At 57.1% G+C, this 26,476-nt stretch overlaps 1 protein-coding gene across 1 annotated transcript in view; it reads right to left on the bottom strand.

Annotated features, from left to right (window-relative positions):
• LOC146751942 (multiple epidermal growth factor-like domains protein 8) overlaps window positions 1–26,476 on the bottom strand; it is an 80,315-nt gene that overhangs the window by 33,055 nt on the left and 20,784 nt on the right. Inside the window, exons 5-12 of the mRNA XM_085533455.1 lie at window positions 26,091–26,286; window positions 21,258–21,516; window positions 18,371–18,503; window positions 14,063–14,229; window positions 12,887–12,949; window positions 11,827–11,960; window positions 6,839–7,046; window positions 3,618–3,780 (exon numbers count right to left, since the gene is read on the bottom strand). Of these exons, the coding sequence (XP_085389581.1) occupies window positions 3,618–3,780; window positions 6,839–7,046; window positions 11,827–11,960; window positions 12,887–12,949; window positions 14,063–14,229; window positions 18,371–18,503; window positions 21,258–21,516; window positions 26,091–26,286 (1,323 nt within the window). The remainder of the gene's footprint in view (window positions 1–3,617; window positions 3,781–6,838; window positions 7,047–11,826; window positions 11,961–12,886; window positions 12,950–14,062; window positions 14,230–18,370; window positions 18,504–21,257; window positions 21,517–26,090; window positions 26,287–26,476) is intronic.

Here is a 26,476-nt window from a genome sequence, read left to right as displayed (position 1 = left end):
GCTAATGTAGGGGGCGCGGTCAGAAAGGGGGAGGGGCTAATGTAGGGGGCGTGGTCAGAAAGGGGGCGGGGCTGATGTAGGGGGCGTGGTCAGAAAGGGGGCGGGGCTAATGTAGGGGGCGGGGCTAATGTAGGGGGCGTGGTCAGAAAGGGGGCGGGGCTAATGTAGGGGGCATGGTCAGAGAGGGGGCGGGGCTAACGTAGGGGGCGTGGTCAGAAAGGGGGCGGGGCTAATGTAGGGGGCGGGGTCAGAAAGGGGGCGGGGCTAACGTAGGGGGCGTGGTCAGAAAGGGGGCGGGGCTAATGTAGGGGGCGGGGTCAGAAAGGGGGCGGGGCTAACGTAGGGGGCGGGGTCAGAAAGGGGGCGGGGCTAATGTAGGGGGCGGGGTCAGAAAGGGGGCGGGGCTAATGTAGGGGGCGTGGTCAGAAAGGGGGCAGGACCAATGTAGGGGCGTGGCCAGAAAGGGGGCGGGGCTAATGTAGGGGGCGTGGTCAGAAAGGGGGCAGGGCCAATGTAGGGGGCATGGTCAGAAAGGGGGCGGGGCTAACGTAGGGGGCGTGGTCAGAAAGGGGGCGGGGCTAATGTAGGGGGCGGGGTCAGAAAGGGGGCGGGGCTAATGTAGGGGGCGTGGTCAGAAAGGGGGCGGGGCTATTGTAGGGGGCGTGGTCAGAAAGGGGGCGGGGCTAATGTAGGGGGCGGGGTCAGAAAGGGGGCGGGGCTAATGTAGGGGGCGTGGTCAGAAAGGGGGCAGGACCAATGTAGGGGCGTGGCCAGAAAGGGGGCGGGGCTAATGTAGGGGGCGTGGTCAGAAAGGGGGCAGGGCCAATGTAGGGGGCATGGTCAGAAAGGGGGCGGGGCTAACGTAGGGGGCGTGGTCAGAAAGTGGGGCGGGGCTAATGTAGGGGGCGTGCTCAGGAAGGGGGGGGGGGGCTAATGTAGGGGGCGTGGCCAGGAAGTGGGCGGGGCCAATGTAGGGGGCGTGGCCAGAAAGGGGGGCGGGGCTAATGTAGGGGGCGTGGTCAGGAAGGGGGCGGGGCCAATGTAGGGGGCGTGGCCAGAAAGGGGGGCGGGGCTAATGTAGGGGGCGTGGTCAGGAAGGGGGCGGGGCTAATGTAAGGGGCGTGGTCAGAAAGGGGGCAGGGTCACAAAGGGGGCGGAGCCAGAAAGGGGCGGGGCTAATTTAGGAGGCGTGGCCGCAAGAAAGGGGCGGAGTCAGAAAGGGGGCGGGGCTAATGTAGTGGGTGGGGCCAGAAAGGGGGCGGAGTCCGAAAGGGGGCGGGGTCACTTAAAGGGGGCAGGGCCACAAAGGGGCGGAGTTAGAAAGGGGGCGGGGCTGATATAGGGGGCGTGGTCACACAAAGGGGGCGGGGTCAGAAAGAGGGCGGGGTCAGTGTAGGGGGCGTGGTCATAAAGGGGGCGTGGTCAGGAAGGGGGCGGGGCAAATGTAGGGGGCGTGGTCAGAAAGGGGGCGGGGCAAATGTAGGGGGCGTGGTCAGAAAGGGGGTGGGGCAAATGTAGGGGGCATGGTCAGAAAGGGGCGTGGTCAGAAAGGGGGCGGGGCTAATGTAGGGGGCGTGGTCAGAAAGGGGGCGGGGCTAATGTAGGGGGCGTGGTCAGAAAAGGGGGCGGGGCCAATGTAGGGGGCATGGTCAGAGAGGGGGCGGGGCTAACGTAGGGGGCGTGGTCAGGAAGGGGGCGGGGCCAATGTAGGGGGGCGTGGTCAGAAAGGGGGCGGGGCTAGTGTAGGGGGCGTGGCTAATGTAGGGGCGTGGTCAGAAAGGGGACAGGGCTAATGTAGGCGGTGGGGTCAGAAAGGGGGCAGGGCCACAAAGGGGGCGGAGCCAGAAAGGGGCGGGGCTAATTTAGGAGGCGTGGCCACAAGAAAGCGGGCGGAGTCAGAAAGGGGGCGGGGCCAGAAAGGGGGGCGGGGCTAATGTAGTGGGTGGGGCCAGAAAGGGGGCGGGGTCAGAAAGGGGGCGGGGTCACTTAAAGGGGGCAGGGCCACAGAGGGGCGGAGTTAGAAAGGGGGCGGGGCTAATATAGGGGGTGTGGTCACGGGAGGGGGCGGGGTCAATGTAGGGGGCGTGGTCACACAAAGGGGGCGGAGTCAGTAAGGGGGCGTGGTCACATAAAGGGGGCGGGGCCAAAAGGGGGCGGGGCCACGTTTAGGTGGGGGTTCAGGAGAGGGGGCGGGGCTATGCAAATGAGCAGGGCTTTGTATTGGGTGGAGGGGTTTTGAAAGGGGCGGGGCCCATAGAGACCCATAGGGACCCTTAGAGACCCCATAGAGACCCCAAAGAGACACACAGAGCCCCATAGAGACCCATAGAACCCCCACAGAGACCCCATAGAGCCCCACAGAGCCCCATAGAGACCCCACAGAGACCCATAGAGACCCTATAGAGCCCCATAGAGCCCCATAGGGACCCATAGAGCCCCATAGAGACCCCATGGACCTATAGAGACCCATAGAAAGACCCATAAAGACCCATAGCTGCCCCATAGAGACCCATAGAGCCCCATAGAGACCCCATAGAGACCCAGAGAAACCCCATAGGGACCCATAGAGACCCATAGAGCCCCATAGAGACCCCATAGAGACCCCATAGAGCCCCACAGAGACCCCATAGAGCCCCTTAGTGACCCATAGAGACCCATAGAGACCCCATAGCTGCCCCATAGAGACCCATAGAGCCCCATAGAGCCCCATAGCGCCCCATAGAGACCCATAGAGAGACCATAGAGACCCATAGAGACCCCATAGGGACCCATAGAGACCCATAGAAAACCATAGAGACCCCATAGGGACCCATAGAGACCCCATAGAGACCCACAGAGACCCATAGAGACCCCAAAGAGCCCCATAGAGCCCCATAGAGCCCCACAGAGCCCCATAGCGCCCCATAGAGACCCATAGAGAGACCATAGAGACCCATAGAGACCCCATAGGGACCCATAGAGACCCCATAGAGACCCACAGAGACCCATAGAGACCCCATAGGGACCCATAGAAACCCCATAGAGACCCATAGAGCCCCATAGAGACCCCATTGAGACCCATAGAGACCCCAAAGAGCCCCATAGAGACCCATAGAGGCCCATAGAGCCCCATAGAGACCCCATGGACCTATAGAGACCCATAGAAAGACCCATGAAGACCCATAGCTGCCCCATAGAGACCCATAGAGCCCCATAGAGACCCCACAGAGACCCAGAGAAACCCCATAGGGACCCATAGAGCCCCATAGAACCCCATAGAGACCCATAGAGCCCCACAGAGACCCCATAGAGCCCCATAGAGCCCCTTAGTGACCCATAGAGACCCCAAAGAGCCCCATAGAGACCCCATAGGGACCCATAGAGACCCATAGAGCCCCACAGAGCCCCATAGAGCCCCATAGAGAGACCATAGAGACCCATAGAGACCCCATAGGGACCCATAGAGACCCATAGAAAACCATAGAGACCCCATAGAGACCCATAGAGATCCCATAGAGCCCCACTGAGACTCCACAGAGCCCCATAGAGACCCATAGCACCCCATAGAGACCCCATAGAGACCCATAGAGCCCCATAGAGACCCATAGATACCCCATAGTGCCCCATAGATCCCCCACCTGTGGGTCCGTGTCCCTGTGCCCTCAGCTCTGTCCATATTCCGCCCCGTAGGCCCCACATCCTGGTGTTGACCCCCAGCTGTGGGTTGTAGCCCCCCAGCAGCACCAGCCCCACGGCGCCCGCGGGGGTCAGAGTGTGACCCAACAAGGGGGGGGGAGGAGCCTGTGGGGGGGAGAGATGGGGGTTATATGGGGTCGGGACCCCACATCGATCCCATTACACACCATAGGGACCCACATCCCATAGGGATACCCATAGGGACCCCATAGAGACCCATAGAAACCTATAGAGACCCATAGAGACACATAGAGACCCCATAGAGACCCATAGAGACCCATAGAGACCCATAGAAACCCATAGAGACCCATAGAGACCCATAGAGACCCATAGGGACACATAGAGACCCACAGAGACCCATAGAGACCCATAGAGACCCATAGGGACCCATAGAGACCCATAGGGACACATAGAGACACATAGGGACCCCATAGAGACCCATAGGGACCCATAGAGACCCATAGAAACCTATAGAGACCCATAGAGACACATAGGGACCCCATAGAGACCCATAGAGACCCCATAGAGACCCATAGGGACCCATAGAGACCCATAGGGACTCATAGAGGCCCATAGAGACCCATAGAGACCCATAGGGACCCATAGAGACCCATAGAGACACATAGGGACCCATAGGGACCCATAGAGACCCATAGGGACCCATAGGGACACATAGGGACCCACAGAGACCCATAGGGACACATAGAGACCCATAGGGACCCATAGGGACACACAGAGACCCATAGGGACCCATATAGAGAGACCCATAGAGACCCATAGACACCCATAGAGACACATAGGGACCCATAGGGACCAACAGAGACACATAGGGACCCACAGAGACCCATAGAGACCCATAGGGACCCATAGAGGCCCATAGGGACACATAGAGACCCCATAGAGACCCCATAGTTGCCCCATAGAAACCTACAGAGACCCATAGAGACCCCATAGAGACCCATAGAGACCCATAGGGACCCATAGAGACCCATAGAGACCCATAGGGATACACATCACATAGGGACCCCTGCCCCATAGCGGCCCCTGCCCCATAGGAACCCAGGCCAATAGGGTGGCCACCCCATAGGGACCCAACCCCATAGGGATCCCACCCCATAGGGACCCCTGCCCCATAGGGACCCCAGACCCATAGGGACCCCCACCCCATAGGAAACCAAGCCAATAGGGTTGTCTCCCCACAGAGACCCCACCCCATAGGGTTCCCACCCCATAGAGACTCACATCCCATAGGGACCCCTGCCCCATAGAGAACTAAACCCCATAGGGATACCCACCCCATAGGGAACTCAACCCATAGGACCCCTCTAAGGTCCCACAGAACCCCACAGCTCCCCCATAACCCCCACCAGGACCACAATAAGGCCCCATAGAACCCTATAGAACCCCCATAACCCCCCCAGGACCCCCATAAGACCCCATAGAACCCTATAGAACCCCCATAACCCCCACAGGACCCCCATAAGACCCCATAGAACCCCACCAGAACCCCTCTAAGACCCCATAGACCCCATAAGACCCCATAGAACCCTAGAGAACCCCCATAACCCCCCACAGATCCCCTCTAAGACCCCATAGACCCCATAAGACCCTCGTAAGACCCCATAACCCCCCCCAAGACCCCATAACCCCCCCCAGGACCCCATAACCCCCCCCCAAGACCCCCATAACCCCCCCCAGATGCCCTCTAAGACCCCATAGACCCCATAAGACCCCCCCAAACCCCATAACCCCCCTCAGGGCCCCCATAACCCCCCACAGAGCCCCTCCAAGACCCCATAGACCCCATAAGACCCCCCCAAGACCCCATAACCCCCCCCAGGACCCCCATAAGACCCCACAGATCCCCTCTAAGACCCCATAAGACCCCCCAATATCCCCTCTAAGACCCCATAGACCCCATAAGACCCCCCAATATCCCCTCTAAGATCCCATAGACCTCATAAGACCCCCCAATATCCCCTCTAAGACCCCATAGACCCCATAAGACCCCCCAATATCCCCTCTAAGACCCCATAACCCCCATAAGACCCCACAGAACCCTATAGAACCTCCATAACCCCCACCAGGACCCCCATAAGACCCCATAGAACCCCACAGATCCCCTCTAAGACCCCATAGAACCCCACAGGACCCCTATAACCCCCACAGGACCCCTCTAAGACCCCATAACCCCCCCAGGACCCCCATAACCCCCCCCAGGACCCCCATAACCCCCCACAGATCCCCTCTAAGACCCCATAGAACCCCACAGGACCCCCATAAGACCCCATAACCCCCCGCAGGACCCCTATAAGACCCCATAGAACCCCACCAGGACCCCTCTAAGACCCCATAGACCCCATAAGACCCCCGTAAGACCCCATAAACCCCCCAGGACCCCCATAACCCCCCACAGATCCCCCCTAAGACCCCATACACCCCATAAGACCCCCCATAACCCCCACAGGACCCCTCTAAGACCCCATAACCCCCCACAGATGCCCTCTAAGACCCCATAGACCCCATAAGACTCCCCCAAACCCCATAACCCCCCTCAGTGCCCCCATAACCCCCCACAGAGCCCCTCCAAGACCCCATAGACCCCATAAGACCCCACAGAACCCCACAGGACCCCTCTAAGGCCCCATAGAACCCCACAGGACCCCCGTAACCCCCACAGAACCCCTCTAAGACCCCATAACCCCCCGCAAGACCCATCTAGGCCCCATAGAACCCCATACCCCCCCCCCCCAGGGCCCCTCTAAGACCCCATAGACCCCCACAGGACCCCCATAAGGCCCCATAGAACCCCACAGATCCCCTCTAAGACCCCATAGAACCCCACAGGACCCCTCTAAGACCCCATAGACCCCATAAGACCCCATAGAACTCCACAGGACCCCTATAAGACCCCACAGCTCCCCCCTAAGACCCCATAGACCCCATAAGACCCCCATAACCCCCCCAGGACCCCTCTAAGACCCCATAGACCCCATAAGACCCCCCCAAACCCCATAGCCCCCCACAGATCCCCCATAAGACCCCATAGACCCCATAAGACCCCACAGAACCCCACAGGACCCCCATAAGACCCCATAGACCCCATAAGACCCCCCCAAACCCCATAACCCCCCCATACCTCCCCCCATCTCCCCCCACTCACCCGGTGCTGCCTCCATTGCAGACTATGGAGCTGCAGCTCCCACGCGTCCCCCCCCACGCCGCCCCCCACCCTGAGCCCCCCATGGATCACCATGGGGCCGCTGGGGGGAAACATGGCGGCCGCGTGGAAGGCCCGACTTGGGGGTCCCGGGCTCCCCATAGGACCCCCAGCCAACACCTGAGTCCAACGCTGGGACCCTATGGAGAACCTGGGGGGGGGGGGGGATAGAAAAGGGGGGCAGGGTTATGTGTCTGTGCCCCATAGGGCCCCATAGGGAACCATAGGACCCCATAGAGCCCCATAGATCTAATAGGGCCCCATAGAGCCCCACAGACCCCAGTAGAGCCCCATAGAACACAATATAAGCCCATAGAACCCCATAGGCCCCATAGACCCCCACAGAGCCCCATAGACCCCAATAAACCCCCATAGAGCCCCATAAACCCCAACAGATCCCAATAGACCCCAACAGAGCCCCATAGAACCCCATAGACCCCCACAGGAACCCATAGAGCCCCATAGATCTAATAGAGCCCTATATGACCCTATGGAGAACCTGGGGGGGGGGATATAAAAGGGGGGCAGGGTTATGTGTCTGTGCCCCATAGGGCCCCATAGGGAACCATAGAGCCCCATAGGGCCCCATAGGACCCCATAGACCCCAACAGAACCCCATAGGGACCCATATGACCCCGTAGACCCCCACAGGACCCCATAGAGCCCCATAGGGCCCCATAGATCTAATAGAGCCCCATAGAGACTCATTGAGACCCCATGGAGACCCATAGACCCCCATAGGACCCCATAGAGCCCCATAGACCCCAATAGAGCCCCATAGAGCCCCATAGACGCCAATAAACCCCCATAGAGCCCCATAGGACCCCGTAGACCCCCACAGGACCCCATAGAGCCCCATAGGGCCCCATAGATCTAATAGAGCCCCATGGAGCCCCATAGACCCCAATAAACCCCCATAGGGACCCATATGACCCCGTAGACCCCCACAAGACCCCATAGAGCCCCATAGGACCCCATAGATCTAATAGAGCCCCATAGAGCCCCATAGACCCCAATAGAGCCCCATGGAGCCCCATAGACACCCATAGAGCCCCATAGGGCACCATAGAGCCCCACAGAGCCCCATAGACCCCAATAGAGCCCCATAGAGCCCCATAGATTGACCCCCATAGAGCCCCATAGACCCCAATAGACCCCCATAGAGCCCCATAGACCCCAATAGACCCCCATAGAGCCCCATAAACCCCAACAGATCCCAATAGACCCCAACAGAGCCCCATAGAACCCCATAGACCCCCACAGGAACCCATAGAGCCCCATAGATCTAATAGAGCCCTATATGACCCTATGGAGAACATGGGGGGGGGGGGACATAAAAGGGGACAGGGTTATGTGTCTGTGCCCCATAGGGCCCCATAGGGCACCATAGAGCCCCATAGAGCCCCATAGGACCCCATAGAACCCCATAGACTGCAATAGTCTCCCATAGACCCCAATAGAACCCCATAGGATCCCATAGAGCCCCATAGAACTCCACAGGACCCCATAGAGCCCCATAGACCCCAACAGACACCCATAGAGCCCCATAGACCCCAATAAACCCCCATAGAGCCCCGTAGACCCCCACAGGACCCCATAGAGCCCCATAGGGTCCCATAGGACCCCATAGAGCCCCATAGACCCCCATAGGACCCCATAGAGCCCCATAGACCCCAATAGACACCCAGAGAGCACCATTGACCCCCATAGACCCCAACAGAGCCCCATAGAGCCCCATTGACCCCCATAGAGCCCCATAGACCCCAATAGAACCCCATAGAGCCCCATAGACCCCAATAAACCCCCATAGAGCCCCATAGAACCCCGTAGACCCCCACAGGACCCCATAGAGCCCCATAGGGCCCCATAGATCTAATAGAGCCCCATAGAGCCCCATAGACCCCAATAGAGCCCCATAGGGCCCCATAGATCTAATAGAGCCCCATAGAGCCCCATAGACCCCAATAGAACCCCATAGAACCCCATAGAACACAATATAACCCCATAGAACCCCATAGGCCCCATAGACCCCCACAGAGCCCCATAGACCCCAATAAACCCCCATAGAGCCCCATAAACCCCAACAGATCCCAATAGACCCCAACAGAGCCCCATAGAACCCCATAGACCCCCACAGGAACCCATAGAGCCCCATAGATCTAATAGAGCCCTATATGACCCTATGGAGAACCTGGGGGGGGGGGGATATAAAAGGGGGGCAGGGTTATGTGTCTGTGACCCATAGGGCCCCATAGGGCACCATAGGGCCCCATAGAGCCCCATAGGACCCCATAGAGCCCCACAGACCCCAACAGACCCCCATAGAGCCCCATAGAGCCCCATAGACCCCAATAGAGCCCCATAGACCCCAATAGAACCCCATTGGGCCCCACAGACCCCCATAGAGCCCCATAAACCCCAATAAACCCCCATAGAGCCCCATAGGACCCCGTAGACCCCCACAGGACCCCATAGAGCCCCATAGGGCCCCATAGATCTAATAGAGCCCCATAGAGCCCCATAGACCCCAATAGAGCCCCATAGGGCCCCATAGATCTAATAGAGCCCCATAGAGCCCCATAGACCCCAATATAGCCCCATAGGGCCCCATAGATCTAATAGAGCCCCATAGAGCCCCATAGACCCCAATAGAGCCCCATAGAGCCCCATTGACCCCCATAGACCCCCACAGAGTCCCATAGACCCCAATAAACCCCCATAGAGCCCCATAAACCCCAACAGATCCCAATAGACCCCAACAGAGCCCCATAGAACCCCATAGACCCCCACAGGAACCCACAGAGCCCCATAGATCTAATAGAGCCCTATATGACCCTATGGAGAACCTGGGGGGGGGGATATAAAAGGGGGGCAGGGTTATGTGTCTGTGACCCATAGGGCACCATAGGGCACCATAGGACCCCATAGGGCCCCATAGGACCCCACAGAACCCCATAGAACCCCATAGACCGCAATAGTCTCCCATAGACCCCAATAGAACCCCATAGGATCCCATAGAGCCCCATAGAACTCCACAGGACCCCATAGAGCCCCATAGGGCCCCAACAGACCCCCATAGAGCCCCATAAACCCCAATAGATCCCAATAGACCCCCATAAATCCCCATAGGGCACCATTGAGCCCCAAAGAGCCCCACAGGCCCCATAGGACCCCATAGACCCCAACAGACCCCCATAGAGCCCCATAGACCCCAATAGACCCAATAGAGCCCCACAGACCCCAATAGAGCCCCCAATAGACCCAATAGAGCCCCACAGACCCCAATAGAGCCCCATAGACCCCAATAGAACCCCATAGACCCCAATAGAACCCCATAGACACTCATAGGACCCCATAGAGCCCCATAGAGCCCCATAGACCCCAATAGACACCCATAGAGCCCCACAGACCCCAATAGAGCCCCATAGAGCCCCATTGACCCCCACAGACCCCAACAGAGCCCCATAGAGCCCCATAGACCCCCATAGAGCCCCATAGACCCCAATAGACTCCCATAGAGCCCCATAGACCCCAATAGAGCCCCATAGAGCCCCATTGACCCCCATAGACCCCAACAGAGCCCCATAGAGCCCCATAGAGCCCCATAGACCCCAATAGACTCCCATAGAGCCCCATAGACCCCAACAGACACCCATAGAGCCCCATAGACCCCAACAGACTCCCATAGAGCCCCATAGACCCCAACAGACACCCATAGAGCACCATAGACACCAACAGACCCCAATTGACCCCCATAGAGCCCCATAGACCCCAGTAGAGCCCCATAGACCCCAACAGACCCCCATAGAGCCCCGTAGACCCCAACAGAGCCCCATAGGACCCCATAGAGCCCCACAGACCCCCATAGGACCCCACAGACCCCCATAGACACCAACAGAGCCCCATAGAGCCCCATAGACCCCCATGGAACCCCATAGACCCCAATAGACCCCCATGGAACCCCATAGACCCCAATAGACCCCCATAGAGCCCCATAGGACCCCGTAGACCCCCACAGGACCCCATAGAGCCCCATAGGACCCCATAGACCCCCATAGGACCCCATAGAGCCCCACAGACCCCCATAGAGCCCCATAGACCCCAATAGAACCCCATAGGGCCCCATATGAGCCAATAGGAGCAATAGGGGGCGGGGCTACACATAGGCCACGCCCCCTTTTCCTTTAGCCCCGCCCACAAACCCCACCCCATTTCCCCCCATGCAATTCCCCATAGGAACCCATATAAGGAAAAAGGGGGCGGGGCCAAGAGAAAAGGGGGCGGGGCCTAGAAGGGGAGGAAGAGCCAATAGGATGGCGTTAAATGGGTGGGGGGCGTGGCCACGATGAAGGGGGCGTGGCCTAAAAGGGAAAGTGGGCGGGGCTATAGAGGCTGGGCGGGGCTTAAAGGGGGCGGGGCTTAATGTGGTTCAATGGCCAACGGGAGAAGAGAATTGGGAGGGGAGGGGCTTAAAGGGGGCGTGGCTTAAAAGGGGGCGTGTCTTAAAGGGGGCGGGGCTTAATGGTGGCTTAATGGCCAATGGGAGAGCAGAATGGGGAGGGGCTTGAAGGAGGCGTGGCTTAAAGGGGGCGTGGCTTTATGTGGTGCAATGGCCAACGGGGGCGGGGCTTAAAGGGGGCGGAGCTTAATGGTGGTTCAATGGCCAATGGGAGAGCAGAATGGGAAGGGGCGTGGTCAAATGGGGGCGGGGCTCAATGAGGTTTAATGGCCAATGGGAGAGCAGAATGAGGAGGGGAGGGGCTTAAAGGGGGGCGGAGCATAAAGGGGGCGGAGCTTAATGGTGGTTCAATGGCCAATGGGAGAGCAGAATGGGGAGGGGCTTAAAGGGGGCGGGGCTTTATGTTGTGTAATGGCCAATGGGGGGCGGGGCTTAAAGGGGGGCGGGGTTTAAAGGGTTTTGATTGACAGACCTGTAGAGCGTTCCCAGCATGCCTTGCTGCAGGGACAGGCCGCCATAGAGCCAGAGGGCGGGGCCAAAGGGGGCGGGGCCAGCGGCAGCCAATAGGGAGTGACCAAAGCGACCCAGGAAGGGGGCGGAGCCAGACTGAGGGATGGGGAGATATAAAGGGTCAGAGGGACATAGGGAACAATAGGGACCCATAGGGACATATAGGGACCCCATAGGGACACATAGAGACCCATAGGGACCCATAGAGACCCCATACGGACCCATAGAGAGACATAGGGACACATAGGGACACATAGAGACACATAGAGACCAACAGAGACCCATAGGGACCCACAGAGACCCCACAGAGACCCATAGAGACCCATAGGGATACATAGAGACCCTATAGAGACCCTATAGGGATACATAGAGATCCTATAGGGACACATAGAGACCCATAGAGCCCCATAGGGACCCATAGAGACCCACAGGGACCCATAGAGACCCCATACGGACCCATAGAGAGACATAGGGACATATAGGGACACATAGAGACCCATAGAGACCCCATAAAGACCCCATAGAGACCCATAGGGACCCATAGGGACCCATAGAGAGACATAGGGACACATATGGACCCATAGACACATAGAAACCCCATAAAGACCCATAGAGATCCATAGAGCCCCATAGAGACCCCATAGGGACCCATAGACCCATAGAGACCCCATAGAGACCCACAGAGACCCACAGAGACCCATAGGGACCCATAGAGCCCCATAGAGACCCATAGGGATCCATAGAGACCCATAGAGACCCATAGGGATCCATAGAGACCCATAGAGCCCCATGGAGGCCCATAGAGACCCCATAGGGACCCATAGAGCCCCATAGGGACCCCATAGGGACCCATAGAGCCCCATAGAGACCCATAGGGATCCATAGAGACCCATAGAGCCCCATGGAGACCCCATAGAGCTCCATAGAGACCCCATAGAGCCCCATAGAGACCCCATAGGAACCCATAGAGCCCCATAGAGACCCATAGAAACCCATAGAGCCCCATAGATCCCCCCACTCACGGCTCCTTTATGCTCCGCCCCCAGCTGCTCCCATTGGATGCTCCACGGCTCCAGGCACTGGGTCTGAAAAGAGAGTGGGGTCAGGGCTGTGCCGCCCCATAGATCACCCCATAACCCTGCCCCATAGCCAGCCCCATAGATCAACCCATAACCACACCCTATAGCTCACCACATAACCCAGCCCCATATCCCACCCCCCTATCTCCTTTAGCCCTGCCCAGGCCCCTCCCACTTTAGGCCACGCCCCTTCTAAGCCCCACCCACCTTTAAGCCCCGCCCCTTTTTAAAGCTCCGCCCCTTTGGGCCCTCCTCCTTAAAGCCCCGCCCCCTTTAGGCCCCTCCTCTTTAAGCCCCACCCCCTTTAGGACCCTCCCCATTTAAGCCCCACCCCCCTTTAGGTCCCGCCCCTTTTAGGTTCTGCTCACTTTAAGCCCCGCCCCCTTTAAGCCCCACCCACTTTAGGCCCCTCCCATTTGAGGCCACGCCCCCTTTAAAGGCCCCGCCCCCTTTAGCCAAATCCCTCTTTACGCCCCGCCCACTCTAAGCCCCGCCCCCTTTGGCCCACCCCCCCTTTTAAGCCCCGCCCACCTTTAGGCCCCACCCCCTTTAAGCCACGCCTCCTTTAGACATCACCCCCTTTAAGTCCCGCCTCCCTTTAGCCCCGCCCCCTATTAAGCCCCGCCCCCTTTAGGTCCCACCCCGTTAAGCCCCTCCCCTTTAAGCCCCGCCTCCAGTAGACGCATCCCTTAAGCCCCGCCTATCTAGGGGCCCGCCCCCTTTAAGCCCCGCCCCCTTTAAGCCCCACCTCAATAGACCCCTCCCCCTTAAGCCCCACCCCCTTTAAGCCACGCCCACTTTAAGCCCCGCCCCCTTTGAGCCACGCTTACTTTAGGCCCCGCCCACCTTTAGGTCACGCCCACAACTAAGCCCCGCCCACTTTAGGCCATGCCTCCTTTAAGCCCCTCCTCCTTTAAGCCCCATCCCCACTTAGGCCCCGCCCCCCTTTAAGCCCCGCCCCCTTAAGCCACTCCCCTTTAGGCCCCGCCCCCTCTAAGCCCCCATTAAGCCCCGCCCCCTTTTTAAAGCTCCGCCCACTTTAAGCTCATCCCCATTAAGCCCCGCCCCCTACAAGCCATTTTCTCTAGGCCCCGCCCCCTCTAAGCCCCGCCCCCTGACCTCATTACACTCCTCCTCTTGCTCCCATTGGTCGGTGTGCACTGAAGGGGGCGTGGTCTCCTCAGGCTCCGCCCCACAGTCGGCCCCGCCCCCCGGCCCCGCCCCACACAGACGGACAGTGACGTTCAGCCCCACGGCGGGGGGGGCCGAGTATATGACAGCCACACCTGGATGTATAGGGACATATAGGGACATATAGGGACCCATAGGGACCCATAGGGACACACAGAGACCCATAGGGACCCATAGAGACCCATAGAGACCCATAGGGACACATAGAGACCCATAGAGACCCCATAGAGACACATAGAGACCCATAGGGACCCATAGAGACCCATAGAGACCCATAGAGACCCATAGGGACCCATAGGAACCCATAGAGACCCATAGGGACACAGAGAGCCATAGGGACCCATAGAGACCTATAGAGACCCATAGGGACACATAGGGACCCACAGGGATCCATAGAGACCCATAGAGACACATAGGGACACATAGAGACCCACAGAGACCCATAGAGACCCCATAGAGACCCACAGGGACCCATAGGGACCCATAGAGACACATAGGGACTCATAGGGACCCATAGAGACCCATAGAGACCCATAGGGACACATAAAGACACCATAGGGACCCATAGAAACACACAGGAACCCATAGAGAGAGACCCATAGGGACCCATAGAGACCCATAGAGACCCATAGAGACCCATAGGGACACATAGAGACCCATAGGGACCCATAGGGACACATAGGGAACCACTGAGACCCATAGAGACCCATAGGGACCCCATTGAAGCCCATTCAGATCCATAGAGACCCATAGGGACCCATAGGGACACATAGAGACCCCATAGGGACCCATAGAAACACATAGGAACCCATAGAGAGAGACCCATAGGGACCCATAGAGACCCATAGAGACCCATAGAGATACAAAGAGACCCCATAGGGACCCATAGGGACACAGAGAGACCCATAGAGACACATAGAGACCTATAGGGACCCATAGGGACACATAGAGACCCCATAGGGACACATAGAGACCCATAGAGACTCATAGAGACCCACAGTGACCCACAGGGACCCATAAAGACACATAGGGACCCATAGGGACCCTATAGAGACCCATAGAGACCCATAGGGACCCATAGGGACACAGAGAGCCATAGGGACCCATAGAGACACATAGAGACCCCATAGGGACACATAGAGACCCATAGAGACCCATAGAGACCCCATAGAGACCCATAGAGACCCCATAGAGACCCATAGAGACCCATAGAGACCCCATAGGGACCCATAGGAACCCATAGAGACCCATAGGGACCCATAGAGACCCATAGAGACCCATAGGGAAACATAGAGATCCATAGGGACCCATAGAGACCATAGGGACCCATAGGGACCCATAGGGACCCATAGAGACCGATACAGACCCCATAGGGACACATAGGGACCCATAGAGACCGATACAGACCCCACAGGGACACACAGAGACCCATAGAGACCCCATAGGGACCCATAGAGACACATAGGGACACACTGAGACCCATAGAGACCCACAGAGACCCATAGAGACCCATAGAAAAGCCCACAGCGACCCACAGTGACCCACAGGGACCCCATAGGGACACATAGGGAACCCATAGGGACCCATAGAGACCCATAGAGACCCATAAGGACCCATAGAGACCCATAGAGACCCATAGGGACCCATAGAGACCCATAGGGACCCATAGAGACCCATAGAGACCCATAGGGACCCATAGGGACCCATAGAGACCCATAGGAACCCATAGAGACCCATAGGGACCCACAGAAACCCCATAGGGACCCATAGGGACATATAGGGACACATAGACACCCACAGAGACCCCATAGGGACACATAGAGACCCATAGGGACCCATAGAGACCCATAGAAAAGCCCACAGCGACCCACAGTGACCCACAGGGACCCCATAGGGAAACATAGGGAACCCATAGGGACCCATAGAGACCCATAGAGACCCATAGAGACCCATAGGGACACAGAGAGCCATAGGAACCCATAGAGACACATAGAGACCCATAGAGACCCATAGAGACACATAGAGACCCATAGGGACACATAGGGACCCACAGGGACCCATAGAGACCCATAGGGACCCATAGGGACTCATAGGGACCCATAGAGACCCATAGAGACACATAGGGACCCATAGGGACCCATAGAGACCCATAGGGACCCATAGAGACCCATAGAGACACATAAAGACACATAGGGACCCATAGAGACCCATAGGGACCCATAGAGACCCATAGGGACACATAAAGACACATAGGGACCCATAGGGACCATATAGAGACCCATAGAGACCCACAGGGACACAGAGAGCCATAGGGACCCATAGAGACATATAGAGACCCCATAGGGACACATAGAGAGCCATAGGGACCCATAGGGACCCATAGAGACCCATTGAGACCCCATAAATACCCATAGAACGACAGAGACCCCACAGGGACACGTAGAGACCCACAGAGACCCATAGAAAAGCCCACAGCGACCCACAGTGACCCATAGAGACACATAGGAACCCATAGGAACCCATAGAGAGAGACGCATAAGGACCCATAGAGACCCCATAGAGACCCATAGGGACCCATAGAGACCCACAGAGACCCATAGAGACCCCAGAGACCGATACAGACCCCATAGGAACACATAGAGACACATAGGGACACATAGAGACCCCACAGGGACACACAGAGACCTATAGAGACCCATAGAGACCTACAGAGACCCATAGGGACCCATAGAGACACATAGAGACACATAGGGACTCATAGGGACCCATAGGGACACATAGAGACCCATAGAGACCCATAGGGACACAGAAAGCCATAGGGACCCATAGAGACACATAGAGACCCATAGGGACACATAGGGACCCACAGGGATCCATAGAGACCCATAGAGACACATAGGGACACATAGAGACCCACAGAGACCCATAGAGACCCATAGAGACCCATAGGGACCCATAGAGACACACAGGGACTCATAGGGACCCATAGAGACCCATAGAGACCCATAGGGACACATAGAGACCCCATAGGGACCCATAGAAACACATAGGAACCCATAGAGAGACACCCATAGGGACCCATAGGGACCCATAGAGACCCATACAGATACAAAGAGACCCCATAGGGACCCATAGGGACACATAGAGACCCATAGGGACCCATAGAGACCCATAGAGACCCATAGGGACCCATAGAGACCCATAGGGACCCATAGGGACCCATAGAGACCCATAGGGACCCATAGGGACCCATAGAGACCCATAGGGACCCATAGAGACCCATAGAGACCCCATAGAACCCCACAGAGACCTATAGAGTCCCATAGAGACCCCATAGAACCCCACAGAGACCTATAGAGACCCATAGAGACCCATAGAGACCCCATAGGGACCCATAGAAACACATAGGAACCCATAGAGAGAGACCCATAGGGACCCATAGAGACCCATAGAGACCCATAGAGATACAAAGAGACCCCATAGGGACCCATAGGGACACATAGAGACCCATAGGGACCCATAGAGACCCATAGAGACCCATAGGGACCCCATAGAGACCCATAGAGACCCTTAGAGACCCACAGGGACCCATAGGGACCCATAGAGACCCATAGGGACACATAGAGACACCATAGGGACCCATAGAAACACACAGGAACCCATAGAGAGAGACCCATAGGGACCCATAGAGACCCATAGAGACCCATAGAGACCCATAGGGACCCATAGGGACCCCATAGAGACGCATAGAGACCCATAGGGACCCATAGGGACCCATAGAGACCCATAGGGACCCATAGAGACCCATAGAGATCCCATAGGGACCCATAGAGACCCAAAGAGATCCCATAGAACCCCACAGAGACCTATAGAGACCCATAGAGACCCATAGAGACCCCATAGGGACCCATAGAAACACATAGGAACCCATAGAGAGAGACCCATAGGGACCCATAGAGACCCATAGAGACCCATAGAGATACAAAGAGACCCCATAGGGACCCATAGGGACACATAGAGACCCATAGGGACCCATAGAGACCCATAGAGACCCATAGGGACCCCATAGAGACCCATAGAGACCCTTAGAGACCCACAGAGACACATAGGGACCCATAGGGACCCATAGAGACCCATAGAGACCCATAGAGACCCATAGATCCCATAGAACCCCACAGAGACCTATAGAGACTCATAGAGACCCATAGGAACCCCACGCCGCCCCATAGCTCTCACCTGAGCGAGCCACCAATGTGTGGGGCTGGGAGGGCCCCCCCCCACAGAAGGCCCCCAGCAGTTGTGGGTCACCCCGCAGCCCCACACCGTGCAGGGAGGGGGGGATCCCATCGAAGATGAAGGAGAACTCGTCCTGGGGGGGGGGGGACACACAGCATCAGCCCCATAGCGACCCATAGAGACCCATAGAATCCAATGAGACCCATAGCAACCCATAGAGACCCATAGCAACCCATAGAATCCAATGAGACCCATAGCGACCCATAGAGACCCATAGAATCCAATGACACCCATAGAGACCCATAGAATCCAATGAGACCCATAGCAACCCATAGAGACCCATAGCAACCCATAGAATCCAATGAGACCCATAGCGACCCATAGAGACCCATAGAATCCAATGACACCCATAGAGACCCATAGAATCCAATGAGACCCATAGCGACCCATAGAATCCAATGAGACCCATAGAGACCCATAGAATCCAATGAGACCCATAGAGACCCATAGAATCCAGTGAATCCCATAGAGACCCATAGAATCCAATGAGACCCATAGCGACCCATAGAATCCAATGAGACCCACAGAGACCCATAGAATCCAATGAGACCCATAGCGACCCATAGAGACCCACAGAGACCCATAGAATCCAATGCCACCCATAGAGACCCATAGAATCCAATGAGACCCATAGAGACCCATAGAATCCAATGGGACCCATAGAAACCCATAGAGCCCATTGCGACCCATAGGGACCCATAGAGCCCAATGGGACCCATAGAAACCCAGAGAACCCATTGGGACCCACAGAAACCCATAGAATCCAACGGGACCCATAAGAGACCCATAGAGACACATAGAGCCCACTGGGACCCATGAAGACCCACAGAGACCCATAGGGACACATAGAGACCCATTGGGACACACAGAGACCCATAGAGACCCATAGGGACACATAGAGACCCATAGAGCCCATTGCGACCCATAGGGATCCATAGAGCCCAATGGGACCCATAGAGACCCATTGCGACCCATAGAGACCCATAGAGCCCACTAAAACCCATAGAACCCAATGAGATCCATAGAGACCCATAGAAACCCATAGAGACACATAGGGACCCACAGAGACCCATAGAGACCCATAGAATCCAATGGGACCCATAGAGACCCATTGAGCCCAATGAGACCCATAGAACACATTGCGACCTATAGAGCCCATTGGGACCCATAGAGACCCATAAAGCCCCATAGAGACCCATAGAAACCCATAGAATCCAATGGGACCCATAGAAACCCATAGACACCATAGATCCCCACTGTGGCCCGTAGATCCCATTGTGCCCCATAGATCCCCATAGATCCCCATAGACCCCATAGATCCCCATAGATCTCCATAGACCCCATAGATCCCCATTGTGCCCCATAGATCCCCATTGTACCCCATAGAGCCCCATAGATCCCCATAGACCCCATAGATCCCCATAGATCCCCATAGACCCCATAGATCCCATTGTGCCCCATAGATCCCCATTGTGCCCCATAGATCCCATTGTGCCCCATAGATCCCCATAGTGCCCCATAGAGCCCCATTGTGCCCCATAGATCCCCATTGTGCCCCATAGACCCTATAGATCCCATTGTGCCCCATAGACCCCATAGACCCCCATAGATCCCCATTGTGCCCCATAGATCCCCATAGATCCCCACAGTGCCCCATAGATCCCCATTGTGCCCCATAGACCCCCATAGATCCCCATTGTGCCCCATAGATCCCCATAGATCCCCATTGTGTCCCATAGATCCCATTGTGCCCCATAGACCCCATAGACCCCATAGATCCCCATAGTGCCCCATAGAGCCCCATAGATCCCCATAGACCCCATAGATCCCCATAGATCCCCATAGATCCCATTGTGCCCCATAGATCCCCATAGTGCCCCATAGATCCCCATTGTGCCCCATAGATCCCCATAGTGCCCCATAGTGCTCCATAGATCCCCATAGACCCCATAGATCCCCATAGATCCCATTGTGCCCCATAGATCCCCATAGATCCCCATTGTGTCCCATAGATCCCATTGTGCCCCATAGACCCCATAGACCCCATAGATCCCCATAGATCTCCATAGACCCCATAGATCCCCATTGTGCCCCATAGAGCCCCACAGATCCCCATAGACCCCATAGATCCCCATAGATCCCATAGAGCCCAATAGATCCCCATAGACCCCATAGACCCCATAGATCCCATTGTGCCCCATAGATCCCCATTGTGCCCCATAGATCCCATTGTGCCCCATAGATCCCCATAGTGCCCCATAGAGCCCCATTGTGCCCCATAGATCCCCATTGTGCCCCATAGACCCTATAGATCCCATTGTGCCCCATAGACCCCATAGACCCCCATAGATCCCCATTGTGCCCCATAGATCCCCATAGATCCCCATTGTGCCCCATAGATCCCCATTGTGCCCCATAGATCCCCATTGTACCCCATAGAGCCCCATAGATCCCCATAGACCCCATAGATCCCCATAGATCCCCATAGATCCCATTGTGCCCCATAGATCCCCATAGACCCCATAGATCCCCATAGATCCCCACTGTGCCCCATAGATCCCCATAGACCCCATAGATCCCCATAGATCCCCATAGACCCCATAGATCCCCATAGATCCCCACTGTGCCCCATAGATCCCCATAGATCCCATTGTGCCCCATAGATCCCCATAGACCCCATAGAATCCCAAAGATCCCCATTGTGCCCCATAGACCTCCATAGTGCCCCATAGTGCCCCATAGAGCCCCATAGATCCCCATAGACCCCATAGTGCCCCATAGATCCCATAGACCCCATATATCCCATTGTGCCCCATAGATTGCTCACCTGACAGCGGCCGCCATCTTGTGGGCGGGGCCACACCGTGATTGACAGCTGAGGGCAGGGCGGGTGGGCGGGGCCATGGTCACGTGACTGGGCGTGGTCACGTGATTGGGCGTGGTCACATGGCCTGTCCCCGCCCACCACCACCCAGAGGCAGTGGGCGGGGCCTGGGGGCGGGGCCGAGTTGATTGACAGCTGTTGGCTCCGCCCCCTCAGCCAGAGAACCTTCCGGCCTGGGCACATCCGGAAACAGGGGGCGGGGCTAAAAGGGGTCAGAGGTCAAAGGGGTTACCATGGAGACACATAGGGACCCATAGGGACCCATAGAGACCCATAGGGACCCATAGGGACCCATAGGGACCCATAGAGACCCATAGAGAACCATAGAGACCCATAGAGACCCATAGAGACCCATAGGGACCCATAGAGACCCATAGGGACCCATAGAGAACCATAGAGACCCATAGAGACCCATAGGGACCCATAGGGACCCATAGAGACACATAGGGACCCATAGAGACCCATATCCCCCCATATCACCCCATATCACCCCATAGAGATCCCATATCCCCCCATAGGGACCCCATATCCCCCCATATCCCCCCATAGGGACCCCATATCTTCCCATATCCCCCCATATCCCCCATATCCCCCCTATATCTCACCCCGGCCCCCTTTGGTATCCGGGCACGCAGCTCTGACATTGCCCCATATCCCCCCATAGGGACCCCATATCCCCCAATATCCCCCCATAGAGCCCCATAGGGACCCCATATCACCCCATAGGGACACCATATCCCCCCATACAGACCCCATATCACCCCATAGGGACCCCATATCCCACATATCCCCCCATATAACCCCATACAGACCCCATAGCCCCCCATTACTGACCCCATATCCCCCCAAATCCCCCCATACAGACCCCATATCCCCCATATCCCCCCATAGGAACCCCATATTCCCCCATACCCCCACATAGGGACCCCATATCACCCCATATCCACCCATATCACCCCATAGGAACCCCATATTCCCCCATATCACCCCATATCCCCCCATATCACCCCATAGGGATCCCATATCCCCCCATATCACCCCATAGGGACCCCATATCCCCCCATATCCCCCATATCCCCCCATATCGCCCCATAGGGACCCCATATCCCCCCATAGGAACCCCATATCCCCCATATCCCCCCATATCCCCCCATAGAGCCCCATAGGGACCCCATATCACCCCATAGGGACCCCATATCCCCCCATAGGGACCCCATATCCCCCCATATCCCCCCATAGGGACCCCATATCCCCCCATATCCCCTCCATATCTCCCCATAGGGACCCCATATTCCCCCATAGGGACCCCATAGGGACCCCATATCCCCCCATGTCCCCCCATAGGGACCCCATATCCCCCCATACCCCCCCTATATCTCACCCCGGCCCCCTTTGGTATCCGGGCAGGCAGCGCTGACATCGCCCCATAGAGCCCCATAGGGACCCCATATACCCCCATACAGACCCCATATCACCCCATAGGGACCCCATATCCCCCATATCCCCCCATATCTCCCCCATATCACCCCATAGGGACCACATATCCTCCCATATCCACCCATATAACCCCATACAGACCCCATAGCCCCCCATTACTGACCCCATATCCCCCCAAATCCCCCCATACAGACCCCATATCCCCCCATATCCCCCCATATAACCCCATAGGGACCCCATATCCCCCCATATCTCCCCATATCCCCCCATAGGGACCCCATATCCCCCATAGAGACCCATAGGGACCCCATATACCCCCATATCCCCCCATACAGACCCCATATCCCCTCATATCCCCCCATAGAGCCCCACTATCCCCCCATATCCCCCCATATCACCCCATATCCCCCCATATCACCCCATAGGGACCCCATATCCCCCCATATCCACCCATATCACCCCATAGGGACCCCATATCCCCCCATATCCCCCATATCGCCCCATAGGGACCCCATATCCCCCCATAGGGACCCCATATGCCCCCATATCACCCTATAGGGACCCCTTATCCCCCCATTTCCCCCTATATCCCCCCATATCCCCCTATAGGGATCCCATATCCCCCCCATACCCCCCATATCCCCATATCCCCCCATATCACCCCATAGGGACCTCATATCCCCCCATACAGACCCCATATCACCCCATATCCCCCCCTATCCACCCATATCACCCCATAGGGACCCCATATCCCCCCATACCCCCCATACTGACCCCATATCCGCCCATACAGACCCCATATCCCCCCATATCACCTCATAGGGACCCCATATCCCCCCATATCCCCCCATTACTGACCCCATATCCCCCCATACCCCCCAGATCCCCCCATAGGGACCCCATATCACCCCATAGGGACCCCATAGGGATCCCATATCCCCTTATATCACCCCATATCCCCCATAGCCCCCCTATATCTCACCCCGGCCCCCTTTGGTATCCGGGCAGGCATCGCTGACATCACCCCATATCACCCCATAGGGACCCCATATCCCCCCATATCACCCCATATAACCCCATATAACCCCATACAGACTCCATATCCCCCCATATCTCCCCATAGGGACCCCATATCACCCCATAGGGACCCCATATCCCCCCGTATCCCCCCATAGGGACCCCATATCCCCCCATATCACCCCATAGGGACCCCATATCCCCCCATAGGGACCCCATATCCCCCCATATCCCCCCATAGGGACCCCATATCCCCCCATACCAACCCCATATCCCCCCATAGGGACCCCATATCCCCCCATATCCCCTCCATATCCCCCCATAGGGACCCCATATCCCCCCATATCCCCCCCATATCCCCCCATTAATGACCCCATATCCCCCCGTATCACCCCATAGAGACCCCATATCCCCCCATATCCCCCCATAGAGCCCCATAGGAACCCAATATCCCCCCATACAGACCCCATATCACCCCATAGGGACCCCATATCCCCCCATATCCCCCCATACACCCCCCATATCCCACATATCCCCCATTACTGACCCCATACCCCCATTACTGACCCCAAATCCCCCATTACTGACCACATATCCCCCATATCCCCCCATATCCCCCCATACCCCCCCCATATACCCCCATAGAGCCCCATACAGACCCCATATCCCATACCCCCCCTATATCTCACCCCGTCCCCCTTTGGTATCCGGGCAGGCAGCGCTGACATTGCCCCATAGAGCCCCATACGGACCCCATATCCCCCCATACCCCCCATATCCCCCCATAGGGACCCATATCCCCCCATAGGGACCCCATATCCCCTCATATGACCCCATATAACCTCATATCCCCCTATATCCCCCCATATCACCCCATAGGGACCCCATATCCCACCAAACCCCCCATATCCCCCCATTACTGACCCCATATCCCCCCATAGAGGCCCATAGGAACCCTACATACCCCCATATCCCCCCATACTCCCCATATCCCCCCATACAGACCCCATATCCCCCATATCACCCCATACAGACCCCATATCCCCCCATATCACCCCATAGGGACCCCATATCCACCCATATCACCCCATAGGGACCCCATATCACCCCATAGGGACCCCATAGGGACCCCATATCCCCCCATATCCCCTCCATATCTCCCCATAGGGACCCCATATCCCCCCATAAGGACCCCATAGGGACCCCATATCCCCCCATATCTCCCCATAGGGTCCCCATATCCCCCCATATCTCCCCATTGGGACCCCATATCACCCTATATCCCCCCATATACCCCCATAGCACCCCATATTCCCCCATATAACCCCATAGAGACCCCATAGCCCCCCATATCCCCCCATATCGCCCCATAGGAACCCCTTATCCACCCATAACCCCCATACTGACCCCACAGTGACCCCATATCTCCCCATATCCCCCCATATCACCCCATATCCCCCATACCCCCCTATATCTCACCCCGGCCCCCTTTGGTATCCGGGCAGGCATCGCTGACATTGCCCCATATCACCCCATAGGGACCCCATATCCCCCCATATCACCCATATCCCCCCATAGGGACCCCATAGGGATCCCATATCCCCCCATATAACCCATATCCCCCCATACCCCCCATATCTCCCCATAGGGATCCCATATCCCCCCATATCACCCATATCCCCCCATAGGGACCCCATAGGGATCCCATATCCCCTTATATCACCCCATATCCCCCCATACCCCCCATATCTCCCCATAGGGACCCCATAGGGATCCCATATCCCCCCATATCCCCCCATAGGGACCACATATCCCCCCATATCTCTCCATAGGGACCCCATATCACCCCATAGGGACCCCATATCCCCCCATAGAGCCCCATAGGGACCCGATATCCCCCCAAACCCCCCATATCCCCCCATTAATGACCCCATATCCCCCCGTATCACCCCATAGAGACCCCATATCCCCCCATATCCCCCCATAGAGCCCCATAGGAACCCAATATCCCCCCATACAGACCCCATATCACCCCATAGGGACCCCATATCCCCCCATATCCCCCCATACCCCCCATATCCCCCATTACTGACCCCATATTCCCCATATCCCCCCATTACTGACCCCATACCCCCCATATCCCCCATTACTGACCCCATATACCCCATATGCCCCCCATATCCCCCATTACTGACCCCATATCCCCCATTACTGACCCCATACCCCCCATATCCCCCCATATCACCCCATAGGGATCCCATATCCCCCCATATCCCCCCCATATCACCCCATACCCCCCTATATCCCCCCCCTATATCTCACCCCGGCCCCCTCTGGTATCCGGGCAGGCATCGCTGACATCGGGTCCCGCTGAGGGGGGGGCTGCAGCGACAGGCTCCGGTTATAGGGTGACAGGGCTGAGCCCCCCAACAACGACACGGCCGACAGCCCCGACCCCATAAAGCTGAGCCATAATGGAGCCGAGAGCAGCGGGAACAGCCGGGACCCCAGGTACCGTCTGTAATAGGGGTAATAGGGGGATATGGGGTCAGTTATGGGGGGTATGGGGGGATATGGGGTCAGTAATGGGGGGTATGGGGGGATATGGGGTCAGTTATGGGGGATATGGGGTCAGTTATGGGGGATATGGGGGATATCGGGTTAGTAATGGGGGATATGGGGGATATGGGGGGATATGGGGTCAGTAA

The sequence above is a fragment of the Coturnix japonica genome, unplaced genomic scaffold (genome assembly GCF_054131305.1).
Source record: "Coturnix japonica strain WE unplaced genomic scaffold, WE-NBRP24 Scf060, whole genome shotgun sequence".
Classification (NCBI taxonomy): domain Eukaryota; kingdom Metazoa; phylum Chordata; class Aves; order Galliformes; family Phasianidae; genus Coturnix; species Coturnix japonica.
Note: the sequence above shows the minus strand (reverse complement) of the source record. Positions and strands in the feature narration are given on the sequence as shown.